This window comes from Dermacentor variabilis, chromosome 9, assembly GCF_050947875.1.
Source record: "Dermacentor variabilis isolate Ectoservices chromosome 9, ASM5094787v1, whole genome shotgun sequence".
NCBI classification, from domain to species: Eukaryota; Metazoa; Arthropoda; class Arachnida; order Ixodida; family Ixodidae; genus Dermacentor; species Dermacentor variabilis.
Genome location: NC_134576.1, coordinates 61,442,673 through 61,465,130, shown reverse-complemented (window position 1 = coordinate 61,465,130; position 22,458 = coordinate 61,442,673). Strand labels below are relative to the sequence as shown.

The following is a 22,458-nucleotide window of genomic DNA, read 5'->3' as shown; positions in this document are numbered from 1 at the left end:
CCATTTAAATTAGGGAACACTTGTTTAGTCAGGTGTCTATTGATCACAGCGGCGTGCGAAACAAACAAGCAGGAAGTCGGGCACAGCCAAGAAATTTTTGGTTGATACACGTCTGTAAGTAAACAGCAACTATTATCACCTAATATCTGACATCGTTGCTGGTTTTCCGATGTCGCTCTCCTTCCCCGTAGCTCCCAATCTGCAAACCTGTACCCATGGCGAGGTAACTTCATTTTCTTGCAAGTTTCACAAATTAGTGTGAAATATTTGTGCACCTAAGCCACCACATTTTCTCAACGCATCACTGCCGTTTAAATTGAGCAGGCATGATTCACTTCGGTCGAACGGTGACCAAATGGCAGCGCTCTTTCAGGTGACGTGTAATAGAAGAATAGAGATGTGCGCCCTTTCAATGCCCGACGTTTCGTATACGCTATGTTTTCTCTCCGTAGCCACATGTATCGGTAAACAAAGTCTAGGTTTCGTGATGAGGAACAGCGATTGGGCGTTGGAGCTAAGCTTAAATGTGCTTCCCCTGTTCTTATGCTTCGCACCGAGCCCTAGACTTGACGCTATTCATGTTCGCGTGTCAGGTGTCGCGATGCACCGGGGCCAAGTCACCAATCACTAGCCACGCATGTAGTCGTTCTTGTTCATCTTGTCCTTGTGAATAAAAATCTTTATCTGATTGCGAGAGTAGACGACAATCGTACTGTGGGAACGAGTGCCAGTAGAAAAGTGAAAAGGAAAATAAAAGTCTCCGGCCGCTACAGCTGTCAATTAGTGGCATACTTCGCTGAAACACAATTGCTTCTGGCAACTTTTAAAATGAGGACCTGTAATTGTAATATTAAGTTCCAAATTACGTACTTGTGGCAGAAGGGCAGGGAAAGATTATGGCTCTTGCGTGGAGCAGAAATCCAGCAGTCGATGACAAACTTCAGGGACAACTCATGGTAGCAATGGTAGGCGAGCTCCGGGCTGCACCAACCGCTCTTGCTGTCGCCATCTTTGTGGGAAAATAACAAGGAAAAAAAAAACATGTTGCAAATAGACATCTACAATAGCTTCATGATTACTTACTGCGATTCTGCGGCAGAGACACGGAGCAAGTCACCGAAAGATCTAACACTGCGACACTCATTTATCTGTTACAAATGCAACTTTCCATCTTTCGCGCATGAGTGACTGAAATAATGAAAACGCAAATTTTTTTGCACTCTAAAACACTGTCTTTCTTTTATTCTTACTTCATTACTTAAGAAATCTGGCTATTTTACCGAGTCATTTCCGCAACTCCTTTGAGAATTATTACGTCCCATCTTCGTAATATGTTCAATCGATAAACTTTTCGTGCAATGATAAACTTGTGAACTTCAATTTGTAGATGCCATTACAGCTCAAAAGCTGCAGCACAACACTTGCCCCTTGAAGGCAAGTGCTGCGCTTTATGTCCACGCTTGCAGTCTTGGACAAAAGTTTCGAGGTTACATCACGAGTGAAGAGCTCCGGACCGCGTTTGCACACACCACATAGAACGCCTATAGCGATTCGAAGCTATAGCGTGGAGCCAGCCACTGCAATCCGTCTCAGTCTAGCGTTATTTGAGCGGAGGACAGTTGTACAGCGGGGATGTTACTGTTCCGTTAATTGAGCTGTCGCTCGCTCTTGACAAGCAGTGCTCGGTCTCGAGCATTCGAATATATATATATATATATATATATAGTCAAGCACTCCACACCCTAGGCATGCACTGAGTCTAGCTGTGCGCACTGGAAGCTATATGCTCAAGAACACAGTGTTCCTTTCATGTCACCATGCGTAAACTTAGCGCGCTGCACACTTGAGTGGCGATTTACAAATTCTGGCTTCTGAACACTTCTTTAGCCACGGCAAAGTAGTTTTTTGGCCAAGTGTCTAGATGCTATCGTCAAAAAAATTGTGCAGAAACCATCGACACCGCTTGCCAATATAAGTGAATTTCCAAGCGCTTCTAGAAAGCTGTTCCTTTTTAGAATTGAAAAATGCAGTTTACGCTAATGCAAGAATGCATGAGGAGATTTAGGTAGTGTTCGGTGTTTCATTTGGTTAAAGCGTAGAAAACACAGACATCAAGTGTCTCTCAAAGAGGTGTAATAGTTGGCGTTCTGCCAATTCACGGAGGAATTAGATAATTTGTGAATTTTATTTATTCGCCACGTCAACGTGGCGATTTGTCGGGCACATAATGTCCGCCTCAGCAGGAAATTCATCTCAACAGACAGAATGGCGCTCCGACTGTCTTGTCTCATATATATATATATATATATATATATATATATATATATATATATATATATATATATATATATATATATATATATATATATATATATATATATATATATATATATATATATATGTGTGTGGAGCACACAGGTTGCAGAGAAATACGCAATAAATATACCTATCCCTCCGTTAATGTACTGCGCACTATTTCTTTGGTCGCATTAAAGAGAACAAATTTACAATATACGGGTCAGCGCGACGGGGCGCGATTGGGAGAAACTAATTTATCAAGCAAGTTGCGAAAGTAAATAAAAGAATTGGCTGAAGGCTTAGCTTGGTTAAGCCCGGAAGATTGCGAAAGCAATACCCTTGGCTACGCCTTGGTTCGGCTGATGGTGTGGACATGGTTGCCCTTTGTTAAACTTATGGCTATACATCATCCGACATAGCGCAAGGCAGCGCGCCGACCACTGCGAGGAGCCGAGCTGTAGCCCCATTTATCCTCCTAGCCAGACGTCACACCAGCGAGCGCCCTCTCTCAGTAGCGCCGCAGCAGCGGCGCGCAAGGCTTCGCCTCCACCATCGATGTCGCGAGCTGGGGCCCTGTCTCTCGGTCTGGTGTGACGTCACACCAGTGAGCGCCCTCTCTCAGTAGCGCCGCAGAAGCGGCGCGCAAGGCTTCGCCTCCACCATCGATGCCGCGAGCTGGGGCCCCGTCTCTCGGTCTGGCGTGACGTCACACCAGCGAGCGCCCTCTCTCGTCAGCGCCGCAGCAGCGGCGCGCAAGGCTTCGCCTCCACCATCGATGCCGCGTGCTGGGGCCCCGTTTCTTGATCTGGCGTGACGTCACACGGTCACGTGACGCGCAGCTGTGTAAGGAGGTGCCACGACCACCGATGGGCCGAAAGTGCGAGCAGTATTGATTTCGCAATAAAAAAGACTTGCTACGAACAGTGCTGTTAGACAGTGACCATAAGCTACAAAAGTGATTGCCTCCGTTTTCCTAAATGCAAGCTTTCATTATGTTAGCATTCTTAGCCTACATCAACCATATTGTGTCTATCTATCCACCCTCCTACGCCACCTCTTCCACTTAAAGAAATCCTTACGAATTTGATCCTTTGCTAGGCGATATGGAGCGCACGGATTGCTCAAACATAGCAGCATTATATTTAAGCGCTGCAGCATGAATACCTACGGGCATGGGAAGAACATTTGTCAGCGTTAGCACGCAACGGCTGCCCATTGGCGCGATGTCGGAGGCCACGCAAGCCAAATGGGCCTTCACGGACGCTCCGCCAGCTGGCGCAGAGTATTCACACAGAAGAGTGGCAGAGGAGCCCGGCTGCAGTACATGGTTCATGCGGGAAACGTTTCGGCACGCACCGACGCACCACCGAGGTACTCTCGGAGGCCACGCAAAAGGGCGAAGAGTTCGCCGGCGTGTCGCTCGGACAGTGTCTCAGGGGACATTGCGAGAGAGGAGCTCGGCTGCAGTAAGGATTATTACATGAGCCGTTTCGGCGCTGGCAATATGGCTGTCACCACATTCCTTGATTGTTAATCCCATCGACAGCCTTCGCAATATGCGGTCGGTAGGAATTCTTCGTTGCCTTGTTTTTTTTCTTTTGCTTTATTCCTTTACATAGCTAGAGCTCCCATGACGGGTCGGCCATTAACCATTTACCATCTGGAGATTTTCAGGAATTGATAGTTAAAGCAGTGTACGTGGTGTAATAAAATATTCATGCTGCTTGGCGATGATGGAAATGTTTGTGCGTAGGTTTACTTCGTCCAGCATGAAAGTGTGATATACAAGCGCAGGAATAAAGGTACAGAAAAGATAACTAGAAATGGGAAGTCCAGCTGTTACAGTATATAGCAGGCTGTGGCGAATACCGAATTAGCTCTCTCGCATGATATTTCCATTCATATGCAACTACAATGGCAGTGTCACACGAACTTGAATAATGTGTTCCTTGCTGTACTTGTCACATTGGTGTATTTTCATTTATTAATTGCGTTATTCATCTGGGTATTCTGGCGACTTGTCCAAATTGAGCTAAAGCAAGAATTTAGTGCTTTCGCAAAGCGTTCCCTCTAGGCTTATTATGCAACAAGTTTATCTGCAGAACGCGACTAAGGCTGGCATTTTAATCTATGCATATCCCATCCTGTGACTGAAAAATTCTCATTATTGAAGTGCTTAGCAATGTATGACAACGCACGTTCGGTCTTGAGGTTTTTATGACCGAGGTTATCTGACAAGTCCATAGCAGATGTTCAAGAACGGCTTTCAGCTGCATACTCTTTTTGCTACTGCCATCGCTTCAAAGACGACAGTTTGGCGTTTCCTGGCGAAAAGATGCCAGCATTCTGAGCATGTGTTGGTATCGGTTGGCCAGCGTCAGTAAATAAGAGCAGGTCACCGCTTCTCGCAGCCGTGGTATAGCCAATTCGGTACGCAACTAACGATGTCATATATTGTTCTCGTATTTAATCAAGCTGAATAGCCTAATGAATGGTCTATAATTTTTCTTTGCAAACCGTTAATGTCAATGCCCTTCAAAAGATACCTTTGTTACACATGGTGTTCGTCAGCTTTCGCTGTATGTTACCTAGTTAAGACTAGTTTTCCAATACATCAAAGGACTTTTATAAGCGGTGCTGTTTATGTTACTTTTATTGTTGCTCGCCTCCTGATAAAATTGTCCGCCGAAAAAGTGTAAGAACAGTTTTTTCAAATAATTGCAGCATGCAATGAGGAAGATGCCTAGCAATGCGATGGGGTATATCGCGCGTGATTTACTTCCGAAAATGTAAAGGTATGTTTCATTGAAACCTCTGTGAATTTATATATAAATTTATAAGAAATATTAGACATTTTTTGTAAGACAGCAAAAAGACGAATCAAATTTAAAGTTTCATAGAACAGAACGAGCATTTTTCTTACTAAAATGGAGAAGGCTTTGTTCAACTTTGTGCCTCAATACGAAAAATTAAAGAACCAGCAAAATTTGAAGCGTGCCTCAGAAATCATGATGGAACTGAACTATTCGCCGCATCAATTCTAAATGTCTGACCGAAATAAAATTTGACAGAAATATAGAGTGCCACTGGACCACCTCCGTAAATAAAGTTCATCCTTCTGTGTACTTATGAGAATATGCACACGACAAATATACACATTGCGATGGAGATCGCTACAACGCACTCGCAAAATTTGGAAATTTCAACATTTTTTTCGATCGCAATGATACATAAAATGTGAGAAAAATATATAAGTAGCACAATATGGGCTCCCAGCAATGAAAATTGTAAAAAGAAACAACTACTTACTACTACTACTACTATTAGGATGACTACTAATGATTTTAGGCTAGTGAAGGCTAGGATTCACCTCAATTTGAAGATAGCACAAGTAAATCTGGTCAAGAAGAAACAGGTCAACTTAGAGGCAGTAAGGGTAAAACCAGATAAATTCAGCCTGGTACTTGCAAACAAAAATGCAGCCTTAGAACAGAAAGATGATTATTATGACATAGAGATAATGAATAAAACCGTAACTAGGCTGGCTTCAGAGGCTGCAATTGAAGTGGGAGGCAAGGCACAAAGGCAACACGTAGGCAGTCTCTCAAGTAATAAAGGACCTAATAATGGAAAGACAAAAATGAAAGTGTCAGACTCCAGAGGTGGAATTCGCGGAACTGTCAAACCTGATCGACAAGGTAAAAATAAGCGATATTCAAAACTATATCGCAAGAAAGCGTGAAGAATTCGTAAAAAATGGGCGCAGCCTGAAATAAGTGAGAAAGAAACTTGCCATAGGACAAGCCAAAATGTAAGCACTGAAATATAAGCAGGGTAATATCATCAGCAATCTCGAAGATATAGTAAAAGAAGCGCAAGAATTGTATACTGACCTGCACTAAGGAGTCAGGATAACTTCATTAGAAACAGTGATGGACAGGATACAGAAACTTCTATAACTAGTGATGAGATCAAAAGGGCCTTGCAAGACATGAAACGAGGAAGAGAGGCAGGAGAAGATGGAGTAACAGTCGATTTAATCAAAGATGTAGCAGAGATATAGCTTGGAAAACTGGTGGCTCTTGATACGAAGTGTCTATCGGTTGCAAGGGTCCCAGAAAACTGGAAGAATGCAAACATTATGCTAATCCACAAAAAGGGCGACGTCAAAGAATTGAAAAATTATAGGCCCATTAGCTTACCCCCAGTAATAAATAAAATATTTACCAAAATATTCCCTAATACAATAAGGGCAACACTGGACTTTAGTCAACCAAGGAAATAGGCTGGCTTCAGGAAGGTATAAATTAAAATGGATGATATCCATGTCATCAACCAGGTTATTGAGATATGCGCACAGTACAATAAGCCTCTCCATATGGCTTTCATGCTTTCATAGATTACGAAAAGGCGTTCCATTCAGTAGAGATACCAGCAGTCATAGAGGCATTACGTAATTGAGGAGTACAGAACGCTTACGTAAAGTCCTTGGAAAATATCTATAGAGGTTTACAGCTACCTTAATTCTACACAAGAAAAGTAAGAAGATACCTACAAAGAAAGAGGTCAGACAAGGAGGCAGAATATCTCCAATGCTATTCAATGCGTGCTTGGAAGAAGTATTCAAGCTATTAAACTGGGGAAGGCTTAGGAATAAAGATCGACGGCGAATATCTCGGTGATCTTCGGTTTGCCCATGACATTGTTCTATTCAACAACAATGCAGACGGGTTACAAAAAAATTAATTGTCAGCTCCTGACATTGTCAGCTCCTGACTGGAAGCTTACCAATATCATTGAAATGGAAGGTGTACAATCAGTGCTTTTAACAGTGCTGGCATGTGGGGCAGACTTGAAGACTGACAAAAAAGCTTAAGAACAAGTTAAGGATCGCACAAAGAGCAATGGAACGAAGATTGCTAGGCATAACATTAAAATACAGAAAGAGAGTGGTTTGTATCAGAGAGCGAACGGGTATAGAGGATATTCTAATTGACATCAAGAGAAAAAAATGAAGCTGGGCTGGCCATGTAATGTGCCAGTTAGATAACCGTTGGACTATCAGGGTTACAGAATGGGTACCAAGAGAAGGGAAACGCCACCGAGGACGGCAGTAGACTAGGTGGAGCCATGAAATTAGGAAATTCGCGGTCGCTAGTTGTAATTGGTTGGCGCCGCACAGGGGTCATTGCAGATCGCAGGGAGAGGCATTTGTCGGGCAGTGGGCATAAGATAGGCTCATGATGATGATGACATAGCAAGAATATGTGAGCATTTGGTAATTAGCTTATCGGAGGAGCCACTTCATAAGCAGGAGATTAAGCATCTTGAGCAGAGAGGTGTTTCATAGGTATAGTCGAATTTGTACATAAGCAGACATAAACTATTACTTTCTCATTTCTTGTTGCTAGAGGTGGCAGCATGCGAAGCATCGCTAGAACAACACATGTTGCGCGCACGAAATAGTTTCCAGAAGGCGAAGCCCGTCGCGATGATGTCATTCCATCTAAAAGACGACAAAAGAATGGGTGCTGACAGTACCACAAAACTTTCGAAGTTGCCTTGATATATTTGCTTAGATCATGCCATTTAGCTATCTCACAATCATATAGTGGTTTTGGTACATAAAAACCAATAATTGAATTTTATTTTAATGATTATGTAGCGAAGAGATTGTAGAAGAGACGCTAGTGGGTTCAGCGCTACTGGCTCTAAACGCTAGTGGGTCGAGCGCTCCTGCTCAGCAACGGCTCTCGTGCTTGGAAGCTGTGACTGCCCTGCCCGTCGACGTTGCGCTGCTCCCGAGCTCTGCCAAATAAACACCTTTAGAATTGGTGGAGTGTGCGGGGTAACCTCAGACGATCATCCTGGAACTCCGGTCCCGTACCCTACCATCTACGATGCCCCAAGACGCCTCCCAGCAAACGCCTCCTCCTGCACCCACTGCGTGTCCCGGGGTGCCTCGTCATCGCGACCCTCCTATCTACACTGGAGCGGACGACACTGACGTGGACGAATGGCTCACGGCGTACGACAGGGTAGGCGACCACAACAAGTGGGATGAAGCAGCCAAATTGAGCCATGTTCTGTTCTACCTCGCTGGAGTGGCCAGCCTGTGGTATAACAACCATCAAGCAGAGTTCCAGACATGGTCGGAATTTAAGACTTCCCTCGCCGATGTATTTGGTCGCCCTGCTGTTCGCAAGCTGCGTGCCGAGCAACGTTTGCGAGAACGAGCTCAACAGCCAGGCGAAACATTCACCAGTTATATCGAAGATGTCCTGGATCTATGCAGGAAAGTCGATTCGACCATGGCGGAGTCTGATCGAATCCGAAACATACTGAAGGGCATAGAAGACGACGCCTTTAACATGTTGCTGGCCAAAAGTCCACGCTCTGTGGCTGAAATTGTCACACTGTGCCAGAGCTATGAAGAACTCCGCAGGCAGTGGTCACTGACCCGTCGATCTCTACCGCGTGACGAACACCTCGCTGGTTTGGCTGCCATGTCCACCCAGGCAGCGTTGCTCGCAGAAATGAAGGCGTTCGTCCGCGAGGAAGTTGCCCGGCAACTCTCGTTGATGGATTTTGCACAGCCGCAGTCGGTACACGCGCCTACGCCAAGTTTTGCGCCTCCGCTTCGCCGCGTCATAGCGCAAGAACTGCACGAGGTTTTGCCTGAGCACCACCAGCGTGTTCCTGCGGCTGCGCCTCACAGCTACGCCGAAGTCATGGCCAGGCCCCAACAGATCCCGACGGCTGTGCCACTCAGCTACGCGGAAGTCGTCACCCAGCCTCAACAACTCCCTCAACGGGGACCTCTCACGTACGCCGAAGTCCTCGCTATGCCCCGACAACAGCCTGCTATGCAATCACTTCACCAGGCGCCACGTCCAACGCGTCCTTCCACATGGATGGGACCTGCCGCAACGACTCGGTGGCGTACAGCGGACAATCGACCAATATGTTTTGCGTGCGGCTATGCAGGCCACGTCGCACGCTACTGTAGTCGCGTGCAGTCACCTAGCGCTACACCTTATGGGCCAAGTTCTATGGCGGGTTCTCCGCGCCCTTATTACGACGACGAACCTCGGGCTGCGTCACCACCATTCCGCCGGTCCGCCAACATCCGCCGCTCAACTTCTCCACGCCGACGCTCCCCATCACCGATGCGGCCTCGTCCCGAAGCTCGGGATGAGGAAAACTAATTGTCGCAGTCCATGAGGCAAGGGCTGCGACGCCGTCGAAACGCGGAAGTCCTCAACGTAGCCCGACCAATGTGATAGACGTGTTAGTTGACGGTGTGCGCACATATGCCCTCGTGGATACCGGAGCCGCTGTATCAGTTATGGACGCAAAGCTTTGTCGCTTCCTTCGAAAGGTTACGACGCCCATTGCTGGATTCGCCCTCCGCACAGCAGGCGCACAGCGTATTCACCCGATTGCGGCGTGCACCGCTCGTGTTCTCATCGAGGACGTTGTATACGCCGTCGAATTTATTGTGATTTCCTCGTGCTCCCACGAAGTTATCCTGGGGTGGGACTTTCTCGCCCGCCACGATGCCGTCATTCATTGCGCACGGGCCGAACTAGAACTGTCGCCGATCTCAGATATGACGCTTGCCGATAATGCTTCTTTTGCAAACAAACTAGTCGTCAGACACGACACCAACGTTCCTCCCAACTCGTCAGTGATTGTATCAATGCATTGCAGCAGCCTCTCTTACGCCATCGCACTACTTTCTCCATCAGGCCGCTTTTACACTCGAAAACGTCTGCTGCTGCCTTTTGCGACTGTGAACGTCAAACAGGGCTCCACAGCTATTTTTGTCTATAACCCCTTCTCATACCCTGTGATGCTGCTTCAAGGCGAATGTCTTGGCCACGTGGAAGTGATCGACGCCGTACAAATTACGGATGTTCCCGAAGACACGTCCTGCGCCTGTTACAACACGCTCGGTTCTCTCGCGACGTCCGACCCTTTGCCCACAGGTGTGTTCGATTCATCTATTGCCGATGGCCTCACCCCACCTCAGCGTTCGCAGCTTCTGCGCATCTTAGAAGAATTTCGTTCTTCTTTTGATGTCGAGCAACCTTCCTTGGGCCGGGCGTCTGCTGTCACGCACCATATTGACACTGGCTCCCAACCGCCATTGCGGCAACGACCATATCGCGTCTCGGCCACGGAACGTCGTGTGATTAATGAGCAAGTGGACGATATGCTTCGCCGCGAAGGGATCCGACCCTCGAACAGTCCATGGGCATCCCCTGTCGTCCTTGTTACGAAAAAAGACGGCTCGGTACGGTTCTGTGTAGACTATCGCCGCCTGAACAAGATCACTCGCAAAGATGTATACCCGCTACCTCGAATTGATGACGCCATCGATAGCCTACAAGGAGCAGAATTCTTTTCATCTCTAGATTTACGCTCCGGCTATTGGCAAGTACCCATGGCTGACGTCGATAGGCCGAAGACAGCCTTTGTCACACCCGACGGCTTATACGAATTTAACGTCATGCCGTTTGGACTTTGTAATGCGCCAGCAACTTTTGAACGCATGATGGACACAGTCCTCCGCGGTTTGAAGTGGCACACGTGCTTATGTTATCTCGACGACGTTGTTGTTTTTGCCTCTGACTTCACCACGCACCTTCAACGCCTACGGCATGTTTTGACTTGCTTAGCGAACGCTGGCCTTCAACTGAACCTAAAGAAGTGCCGATTTGCAGCGCGGCAGCTCATGATACTAGGTTATGTCGTCTCGAAGGATGGAATCCTCCCCGATCCAGCCAAACTTCGTGCCGTAGCTGAATTTCCTAAACCGACGTCCGTCAAAGAACTGCGCAGTTTTGTAGGTTTGTGTTCCTACTTCAGGCGCTTCATTCGCAATTTCGCCGCCGTCATATCACCCCTGACGAAGCTCCTTGGCAGCAACGGACCTCTCCATTCGTGGTCGTCCGAGTGCGACGAGGCGTTCACTAAGCTCCGTCGTTTGCTGACGTCTCCTCCCATTTTGCGCCACTACGATCCAACGGCACCTATTGAGGTACACACAGATGCCAGCGGTGTTGGCCTCGGCGCTGTCTTAGCACAGCGCAAAGAAGGGTTTCCTGAATATGTTGTAGCATATGCCAGCCGTATGCTTACTAAAGCCGAGACCAATTACACCGTCACGGAAAAAAAATGTCTGGCGATCATCTGGGCGCTTACCAAGTTCCGGCCCTATTTGTATGGTCGCCAATTTGATGTCGTCACGGACCACCATGCACTATGCTGGCTGTCGTCATTGAAGGATCCCTCAGGCCGTCTCGCCCGCTGGGCGGTTCGCTTACAGGATTACGATATCCGCGTACTGTACCGCAACGGACGCCAGCATGCTGATGCTGACGCCCTCTCACGTTCTCCCTTGCCAGACGACAATGCCTGCTGCGCAATATCCCAGCTTGACGTCTCTTCCGTCGACATTGGGACCATCGCTTCTGAGCAGCGCAAGGACCCCTGGATTGCATCCATCATAGACTGCCTTGCTGATCCGTCATCGCAGCCAACCACTCGTGCACTGCGCCGTCAAGCTCGCCATTTCGCCATTCGCGACGACCTGCTTCATCGACGCAATTACACCTCTGACGGCCGCCAGTGGTTATTAGTTGTACCTCGAACCCTGCGTTCTGAAATCTGCCCATCGTTCCACTCTGATCCACAGTGTGCGCATTCGGGACTTTTCAAAACCTACCAGCGCCTCCGACGACGCTACTACTGGCGAGGAATGTACAACTACATTCAAAAGTTTGTTCGTTCATGCCCCGACTGCCAGCGCCGAAAATCTCCACCCCACCTCTCGCCAGCTGGCCTGCAGCCTCTACCCTGCCCTACGCAACCGTTCGGGCGCGTTGGCATCGATTTGTATGGACCACTTCCCCTGACGTCGGCTGGTAACCGCTGGGCCATTGTGGCAGTAGATCACCTTACCCGATACGCTGAAACCGCCGCTCTCCCAGCAGCTACAGCGCGCGATGTTGCATCATTCCTGCTTCGCCGATTCATCCTGCGGCATGGTCCACCCCAAGAATTGCTCAGCGATCGCGGACGCGTCTTCCTGTCGGAGGTAGTTGAAGCGATTCTCAAAGAGTGCCACGTTGTTCATCGTACGACTACGGCGTACCACCCTCAAACGAATGGCCTCACAGAACGCTTCAACCGTACGCTCAGCGACATGCTTTCAATGTACGTTGCCTCCGACCACATGAACTGGGACGCCATTCTGCCATTCGTCACCTACGCGTATAATACCGCTACGCAGAGCACCACTGGATTTTCCCCCTATTTCTTGCTGTATGGTCGACACCCTTCGCACACCATCGACACCATTCTTCCGTACCGGCCGGATGCATCCGAGTACGTCCCTATTTCTGACACGGTCCGACATGCAGAACAGTGCCGCGACCTCGCACGGGCCTTTACTTCCGATGATCAAGAGCGCCGGAGGAGCACTCGCGGTGACGCCACTGCCACGGTCACCTTCGATCCGGGAGCGCTCGTGTGGCTCTCAGTCCCTTTAACTGCCCCTGGCCTCTCATCAAAACTGGTCCCTAAGTATGAAGGCCCTTATCGTGTTCTCGAACGCGCATCTCCTGTAAACTATGTCATCGAACCAGTTGAGCCATCTGAAGACATGCGCCGCCGTGGACGAGACATTGTCCATGTCGACCGTTTAAAGCCTTACTACGACCCGCTCATAGTGACGAGCTCTTAGGTCGCCGGACGGCTCCCTTCTCGCTCCCGGGGGGTGGTTGTAGCGAAGAGATTGTAGAAGAGACGCTAGTGGGTTCAGCGGTACTGGCTCTAAACGCTAGTGGGTCGAGCGCTCCTGCTCAGCAACGACTCTCGTGCTTGGAAGCTGTGACTGCCCTGCCCGTCGACGTTGCGCTGCTCCCGAGCTCTGCCAAATAAACACCTTTAGAATTATTGTATTTGCTAAAAGCTTATGATCTGCGCCTGCTTTAGCCATTTCCTTTTATAGCGGCTACGTGCATCGCAGGTATTGAAACAAGAAAGCCAAAAATTACATAAATAGGTAAATAAATACATAAATAGACATACTACAGTTACTGGCCATGATAGTGCAGCTTACATGTGGCCTTGTTACATTTACTCCCACATTTTTATTTTACCTCATATTTGTTGACTACATTAAGGAAAGGGTGTTAGCCAATTCTCCTTTTAATTCCTGGCCCTTCCTTATTCTTTTTATGAAGTCTAGCATTCTCTTGAAACTAACCGGGATTTCTTCCGACTGTCTAATTGTTTTTGCAGGCCGATCCCAAACGTGGTGCAGTCTAACCCAGCGGTAAAAAACCGCGTGCTAATACCGTCTCACCACGCAGTGGCACCGGTCCTTGAGACGTTGTCTCTCTGGTCGGAGCCGGAGACGTTGCCGTTTGGGACGCTGCACTACTGCTCACAGACGCTACTTGGCTTTTGGAACTGGTGATCGAGGAAGTGGCACCCGGAAAACCTGTCGAAAGGCGCAGTAGAAAGGCGTGCTGGAAAGGGGAGCGGTGCTCATTGCCCACAGCTCAACACAGTGTCACGAATAACAAACCTGCGAAATAATGCTAAGCGCTTTCTTAGATGGCAACTGGGGTTGGTTCTTGAAATTTATTTTTTGGCTACCCAAAAGCGAAACAGTATGTGGTATTCGCGTTTATATTCAAACCATATTCTTCGCTAGGACGTTTGCACTTGATACGATTAACAAGTCCAAAATATATTACACTCCTAGATATGAGTCCTGATAGCTTGCTTACCGCTTGCGATCACCGTTCCCACGAACAAGCAGCAGAGTGCAGCAACGACGTAAAAAAATCGAGGCGCCATGTTGATAAGCTTCTACTGAAGGTGCTGCCAAGAGCCAAATACAACTCCATACGCCGGCGCATCGCTCTTGTACTTATAGCCCTATCACTTGCACGAAAAAAATAGATAGATAAAGACGAATTCCTCAGTTTTATCTCGCGAAGTCATTGACGCCCTTCATTGTCTGAATTGGGAACTGACAGCGCGGGAACTGACAGCCCATAGATTTCCGTTGTTCGATCTGTTACTGTCAAAGCTCGTAAGGTGCTTTCAAGACCATTTTTATGAAAGCATGCATATTTCAGGTTGTTGCTTGGAAGGTGCGTGTTCATAGCCACGGTAGCTCTTTTATTATCGACTGCTGGAATGCGAAAACATGTTCATAGTTTTGGTAAACAACGATTTAAAAAAAAGGTTTTAGAATAGTAATTAAGCTTTCGACTTTATGTGTCCAGTAGATAAATATTGCAACTCAGGATCAAATCGGGCAGAAAGTAAGCATTTATTGAAATCTTTTATTTTCCTTAAGGGACAGTAGAGGAACGAGAATAGATAGTATTTTTTATGTGAAGTCTGTAAGCGCTTGCATATATTTCACTACTTGATCTAATCGAAAATCGTAAACTCTTCATCGGTTTGTTGGTTTTAAATAATTATTTATTGTACTAACCTGACTGCTTTTCAGAACACCGTGATTTCCGTGTTGTGACCGTGTAGTCTCCTTGCTGTGATGCCTCATGCGATCATTTATTCACCAGTGGCACTTTCCAAATTAGACATACTAGGTAACTCCTGCGGTTACACACACACACACACACACACACACGCACGCACACGCACACGCACACGCACACACACGCACACACACACGCACGCACGCACGCACGCACGCACACTCACACACTCACACACTGGATGGAGCAAGAAAATTATTGGAAGAGAAAGTCGTGCCGCACGACTTCGGCCAAAACGTATAGGGTCAACACGTGATGCTCACGTCAGCGCACGCTGACGTGAGCATCACGCGTTGATTAGTGCTCCCACTCTGCAGACAAACTACGGCAGTCGGGCCTTACGAGGGCGTATCGATTAGAAACTACCAGGAACCAAACGTTCGCTGCCCGTACACTCATTCTCAGAAGTCACGTGCTGGGACGAGACTGCGAAGGAAAGAGCGAAGGGAACGGCTGCTCGTGCGGTTTTCTTTACGAGGATGGCTGCTCACCTTTGGTTTATTTCCTGGCTCCAGAAGAGCTTCGGAACGAGGCATGCGGGAGGTGCGAGTTCCACTCCCGCCTGCAAACAGAAAATTGTCCTTTCTTGCTTTTTGCTTCTTTCTTTCCTTATTATTTCTTGAATTGCATGAAATATATTAACCGTTACTTTCCTCTATAACCTCGGAAGTCTTAGTGTCTGTCGTCACGCGTGGTTATATATAAGGAACAAGTCCAACCTCTCGGTTTCCTTTTGTCTTGTCCAAAAACAAATATTTGTATTTTTTATTCTGTATAATAATAAATATAACTTATCAGATTACTGTACCAACAATAAATATTGTAAGTCAAAATGTGTTTTTACACTGCGAACAACAATTAGGAAGCCTTTGTACATCCGGCGATAAAAGTTTATGGACCACGAGATCTACTAAAACGTTCAATAACCTAGCAGTCTGTAGCAGTAGCCAGTAAAACTGTATACGACAGTGTTGTTAGCATATTTGAGTCGAGGATCGAAATGCAAATAAGAAGCTGTGTCGGCAGGAAGCGGAGATATTCAGCTTTATCTGAGATTTCATGGTCCGTAATGTTTTGTCGCCGGGTGTAAATTGGGCGTTGCACTACTACACGTAAGGCTATGCCAAACACAGGGAAGGCTGTAGAAGTAGAGGAAGTATGAAATGTAGAAACAAATAGCAAAATTCAAAGTAGGGTGGGAAGGCCAGTTAATATTACGACATGATTATCTTCAGTTATACATAACAGAGCTAATGAATATGACCCCGGAACATGTTTATACACAGTGTCCAAAGTAAACATTCACCAAGATTTTAGCGCATGCAAATGCCGCGCATCTGGACGGAACCAAGGCAAGGATGTTTGCCGTCACTTGGAGATACTCTCATTATCTTTTGCATACCGTCTAAGTACATAGTTAGTCACAAAAACTGATTCGAGTTCTCAAATATTAAAACTAGACGAAAAAATGTCCGTGAGTAAATTGAAGATCCACATGAAAAACTCCCGATACAGCTTACGGTTGCTCACTATGTGCTACATAAAAGTCTTTTTCCGAGAGTGAAAGAAGCCCGTTAATGCACGAAAAGTGCATCGAGCCCACCTCGCTCGTTGGTGACGTGGCGTAACAGCCAATGGGCAGTTCCGCTGCTGCAGGTACTGCCGTCTTTTTCACTCGATGGGCCATTTGAACCATTCCCATCAAAAAGAAGTGCTCAATAAGAAGTCATCAGCAGCATACCTAAACACACGCTTTGTGGTTTGCAAATTAAGATTGCGGTGGTTTACCAGATCCCACTTTCCTGCGAAAAATGCTACATATGCCAGACGGCGTTATCCCTGAACTATCACCTGAAGGAGCACCGGGCCGCATTCAGCACTCTAGCTGAAGCCGGCTGCTTCACTTACCACTACTGCAAATAGAAATGCTTCCCGTGTTTTGATAATACACCTGTGCTCAGATGGCTCCGCAGGTGGATTGGTATAAAATTATTCGAAGCTTCTTGCACATTAAAAGCTGCTGTTAGATGCTTAGGCACACTGTCTTTGGCTCTCGGAAAGAAAGAAGTTTCATGTTGTGATAGGAACCTTCGAGTCAATAATTTGTATCGGCTAGTCACCCGTGTTGGCCTGTTCTTTGCTCTATTGTCTGCTCATTCGTTTACCCATTTGCCTGCGCATTTGTTCGCGCATATGAAGGTCCCCATGCGTGTCCTTGGGTGATTAAGATTTGTCAGCTGAAGTCGAATGCTGTCTCCTATCCTTTTTCTATTAAACTTTTTCCTGCGCTAGAAATTATATTGCAGCTCAAGGAGCAGCACTAACTATCCCAGCTCTCTACTTTAGTTAAGCAGTTAATTCCATATCTTAGTCATAAGAAAGAACAACATAACAAAACTGTAAACACGTGTCAAGATTGACAGAGAAAAACTGAGCGAAACAAAACAGCAAAAAGCTTTTTGTAAGAAATGCTATCCGTGCTCAATATCCGAACCAAACAATTATTTTGTGCTCAAGCTTAAGAAGTGAAAAAGAGCGCAAGCATAAACATGCTGTTGTAATATATAAACACGCTCATATTTTACTGTTCACAAAGAAATGAGCAGGTTGCTGTCAATGAGCGAAACCCGTAGAGTATTCAAATCAGATCTCCGTTTTCAGGGAGAAGTTCCTAGCCTAAGTACTTTCTGCAAATCATGTTTGTGTTAGAGTTGTAATAATCACGATGGACTTGTCGCTACTTGCATTGCGTGAGCACTCAGTGAAGCTGATGCCCAAAAGTTTCCGCGGTGTCAGCCTTCACAGAATTGGATCAGGTGTTTTCCTCTGTAAGGTGGACGACGAAGGGCGCGCAGGTGTCATCTCCATCGTAATCAGTGCAGGAACATGTCTGGACAACAGTAGATTGGTCGGCTTTGTTGTTTTTAAGGAAGTGAAGCAGAAAAAATCAGTGCTGCGAGAGTGTGACCTGGCACACGTCGTACAGCCCAATTTGTGTCGAAGGTAAATTGGAGAAGCTTCGAATCTGATGGCCAAAAGGCAGCTGATACAAGACGTGACCGCTAGTTTATCCCCTACTTCATTGCTTACTATACCACAGAGATTCGGACTGTCGTACAAATGAATCCTATTGCCAAATAATGGCGCAGTAGTTAAGGTTTGGCGTTTTGATGGAAGCTAAAGGGCACCATATTCTAAATCACTAGTGGCGCGATTTGCTCCAGGGCTCATTGAAAGTGAGAGAGAATTACCTATTCGCTCCTCTATGAGCGTTGGGCAACAATTCGCACAACTTGGAAATTATTTGTGCTCCGACCTCTTTATACCTTTTTAGAGATAACCGATTATTTTTCTGCGTACCATACGTCCCAATGTAAAAAAGCCGCTGACGATAAACATGTGCTGCAGTTTTATCTGCAAATACAGAAATGAAACTTCCTTATAGCTCTTTCAAGGCGAGTAGAGTCAAAGATTTGAAGCTTTAGGGGATTTTTCGTGACTTCTTTTCAAAATATAATTCGCTACCTCTCATAACAGCAATCAGTTACCGAGAAAGAGGGTTCACATCCAGACACGGACCGCTTTACTGTCTAGGAAATAAATTCCGAAGCGTTCGCTATGAATCGCAGGCATTCTCACGTCTATTACAAAACTTGTACACCACTCATTGATTGTTGTGTTAGGATACCAGCTGTAGAAAATTACATTTTTGTTTGCCTGCGAACGTTTGTAACGGATGATTCCTTCGTATGGGTTATCCGGGGCTATACAACATTGAACGAGGCACACTAGAACATATCCTGAGAGTTGGTACAATCACGTTGGTTAAACAATGTTCAGTAGGTGAAACGTATTGTGCATAACAGGGATGGATTACGTTATCGCTTAATGAAGCTTTAGCTTTATCAATCGTTCAGGGTTGCCTCCTTGTGCGTCGCCTGAGGTCACTGTACCGGAGATTCATGGTGAGGAATAAATTGCGCTAAGAAGGGTCTTGTTCAATAGGAAAGAAATTTCCAGGGTCCGGCTCACACATTCATTTGTATGGCATGCATGAGGGCACCCGAAACGGGGCTTGGCTCGCGTAATTCCCAGTAAACAATCAACCCGTACAGCAGTGGCTAGCTCTCTGCTGAATAGAAATTCGTATGGGCCTCTGACACTTTTTCATGAGAAAGGGGGCAGGTTTGCTTCGAAAGGTCCATGCCGCCCTCTATCAAAAAGCGTGCCGTATTATCGATGCTACCTTGAAGTATGCCTGTCATTTAGGCACAATTCGAGCCAGATGCACATGGAGAGATGTCATCCTAATAGATCAAAATAATAACTGAGAGGGATGATAGCGGCTAACGCTATCGATTCGTATTCCAGACTTGGCAGTCTTCCCGGTAATGCTCTCCAAGCAATAATAATGGGTTAAATGGTTAGCACCCTGGCCTCATCCCCTCCCCCGGCCTCTATCTCTTTCGTCGTAGCCAGATTATTTCTCTGTGAATAGGTAAAACCCACAATTTAAATTGGTGGTCACGAGGTAAATCACCACAATATCATGGGTAAATCACGAGGGTCAGTGAAGCTGCTGCCTCGAGTAAAACTGCCACATCAGCCCTTGACGTAGTCCGGACAGTACTGTACTATCCATGCCAAAAGCGGATTGAGAAATAGATGCATGAAGCAGCTTAGATAGCTGGGTAGTCTGAAGGATGGTTTTCTAGATGTATTCCTAATGTGCCCTTATATTTTATTTAATGATCTAGGAAAACATTGCCAGTTCGTGGGTCTGAAATGTCTGCCAGTATAGGGCAGACATTTTCAAGTCTTTAATGAGAGCTTCCTTATCAAAAGTATGCATTCAGTGAATGTCACCAGTACTAATTCCCATTATTGAAAGCTCTATTACAAGGAAACTGGAGAACAAAGAAACGATGAAACCACCTTTACTAATAGAAATCTTGAGCACCTTGTAGGAGTGGCGTACGTGGCTTATTACGCGGCGAGAAATAAACATTTCTAATTTTACAGTCTACAGTTAATATATCCACTCACGCCTAGCGATCTATGACTTCCTCCATTTTAGCACTTTCCCTTTAATAGACGGCTCATTCAACACGTGAACTGCCTAATCTCAGTCGCCTACATTGGGAATAGTGCTTGAACTGACGTGAAAGAAAACGAAGATACGACCTGTGCGCTGTCTTTGAACTGAAAGTGCATTGGCACAACTGTTAATCGACCGATGCCTAATCTGAGTTGACCGGAACGTTCATATTTGACGCACCACGCGCTATGTTCTACAACGTCGATGATTATTTGGTTTTTGTACGTGCGGTGGACTGCACCAGGTTATTAAATATTCAATGCAATCATGTGTGCTTCATGTAAGCAGCTAGATATTTTGAGGCAAATTTGGATGTCTGTTTCGAGCATTCTATAACTGTCCTGGTTATGTCTCATCTAAAATATCTATTGTCCAAACTGTCTGTCCATTCCCTCGAAACTAGTTTGCCTTCGCAGGCGGAGAGACTCTTGTCATGTGGTTACACTTCTTCTTTTTGCCTCTACCTGCCGCATTTTGCTTCAGCATATGAAAGTAACTGGACTAATAAGCCCACATGTATTTTCTCCACTGCTGAAAAGCGAACATGCGTATAAGATTCTGAACGTGTGCTTGATTTCACAGCTCATGAAATTTGTTGGTGCGTGCAATTATGCGAAGTCGGTGACTAACAAATCAAAGATTGTCAGATTTGCTTCGGTATATTTAGTGAACACTTATTATTTAGTAATACGAAAGGCTTTAAAATGCATTTTGATTGTTTTAATGCGTGGTCTGAGTTATGTAATACCTTTTTTTTCTTCCTTTCATGCTATTTATTATAGTAGCATTCAACCAGACGTTCACCAGTTCTGCATACTCAGAGAATGGAGGGCACAATGAAAGTCACACACAGAAAAGGCAACGTTCATACTGTGAGTAGAAACGTTCGTTTCATTTTAGAAGGGTGGCAAGGATAAGCACCTCACCAAAATAGGGTACCAGTCTGGTTGTACACCGAGTCCATCATAAACATGTTTTAGGTGTAGGGCCATTTGGATAAAATGTACCCTTGTAGGTACCACCGTTTCGGCGTTTCGGTCCATCATTCGCGTTTTCCACAAACTGTGCATTCCCATGACAAAAAACATATCGAAAGGTGCACTAATATCAGAGGTTGGCAGCACGTATCGCACAGTATGAGCGTTAATCTCAAAGTCTTTCTTTAAAGTCCGTTGGAGTACATCCCAAAATAGTATGGCGTCGATGCAGCTAATAAAACAATGTTCAGTGTCTCTGGTAATTCACAAAGGCGACAGTTAACAGAAAAGACAAAGATACCCTTTTTTCTAGCCATGTTTTAACTGGTATGGTTTCACTATGAACATGATAAAAGAATCTTTTGCAGCAATGGGATAAATACATTTTGCAAACTCGCTTTAGTACATTGTGGCGTGGCCATTTAATGTGTATTGATCGGTAAAGTGGAGGCGGAAATAGCATGGACCGTAAGACTTTGTACAACGTTTGGCGCGACACAGAATACAAGTATTCAGTCAAAAACCGAACTGTCAGGAAACGAACCGCCAAGTAAACTTCTTGAATTAACCCCCCCAAGCATAAGCGCGAAGAAAAACTTGAAGAGACAACTAAACCACGTAACGCATTAACAAATGTGACTTGCATGTATGACCGAATTATAGGATGCGAAGTATCGCGAAAAAAGAACAAACGAGACACTATTTGCCGCACATAAAGATGTACTAAGCCCAGCCCACCTTCACTAACAGGCCTCAAAATATTATCTCGCCTCATGGGCTCAAAAGTTGAAGACCATACGAAGATTGCAAAGATACGGTAAAAGCGTTGGATGAATTGCCTAGCACAATGAATAACTTGCAATACATAGAAAATATTTGTTGCCAAGAACTTATTGCAGGCTTCAGCTTTCCCAAAAATAGAAAGTCGTTGTGGAACAAATGTCTGGGCATAACTTTGCAGGGCCGAAACCCATTCTTTCCAACAGTGTGCGCTTAATTTATATGCGTCTAGCGGGACGCCAAGATACTTTGGCGGGACATCAGTCCACTTAACGCCTGCAAACTGTTCTGCTGTATAGCACCAAGAGCCAAACCATATGCCTAAAATTTTTGAGGAGTTCATTCGCGCTCCTGACACGCTGCCAAATTCTTCTATTATCGATACTACCTTTTCAACACTGGGCTTATCCCTGCAGAAGAACGCTAGATTGTCTGCATAAGCTAAGACTTTTACTTCATTACCCAGTATATTGAAGCCATGTATGTGACTAGACTGAATTACGCTTAAGCATAGCGGTTCCAGGTGAAGGGCGAATAGTAGTGGGGACAGCGGGCATCCTTGTTTTACTGATGAGCAAATATAAATTAGTTCGGAGAGTTGGCCATTAATAACTAAACGAGTAGTACAACAGATGCCACAGACTTCATCTGGGCAGCTTTGGTACTCTACATTGCTCGGCTATACGTAGCCCACTGTGGATGCAGAGTTTTCTGG

General features: G+C 45.9%; 1 protein-coding gene across 1 annotated transcript in view; it reads right to left on the bottom strand.

Annotated features, from left to right (window-relative positions):
* The window catches only part of LOC142558023 (uncharacterized), a 29,673-nt gene extending 15,465 nt beyond the window's left edge, over positions 1-14,208 (bottom strand). Inside the window, exons 1-2 of the mRNA XM_075670190.1 lie at positions 14,106-14,208; positions 871-1,009 (exon numbers count right to left, since the gene is read on the bottom strand). Of these exons, the coding sequence (XP_075526305.1) occupies positions 871-1,009; positions 14,106-14,175 (209 nt within the window). The 5' untranslated portion in view covers positions 14,176-14,208. The remainder of the gene's footprint in view (positions 1-870; positions 1,010-14,105) is intronic.
* Between the last annotated feature and the right edge of the window lie 8,250 nt (positions 14,209-22,458).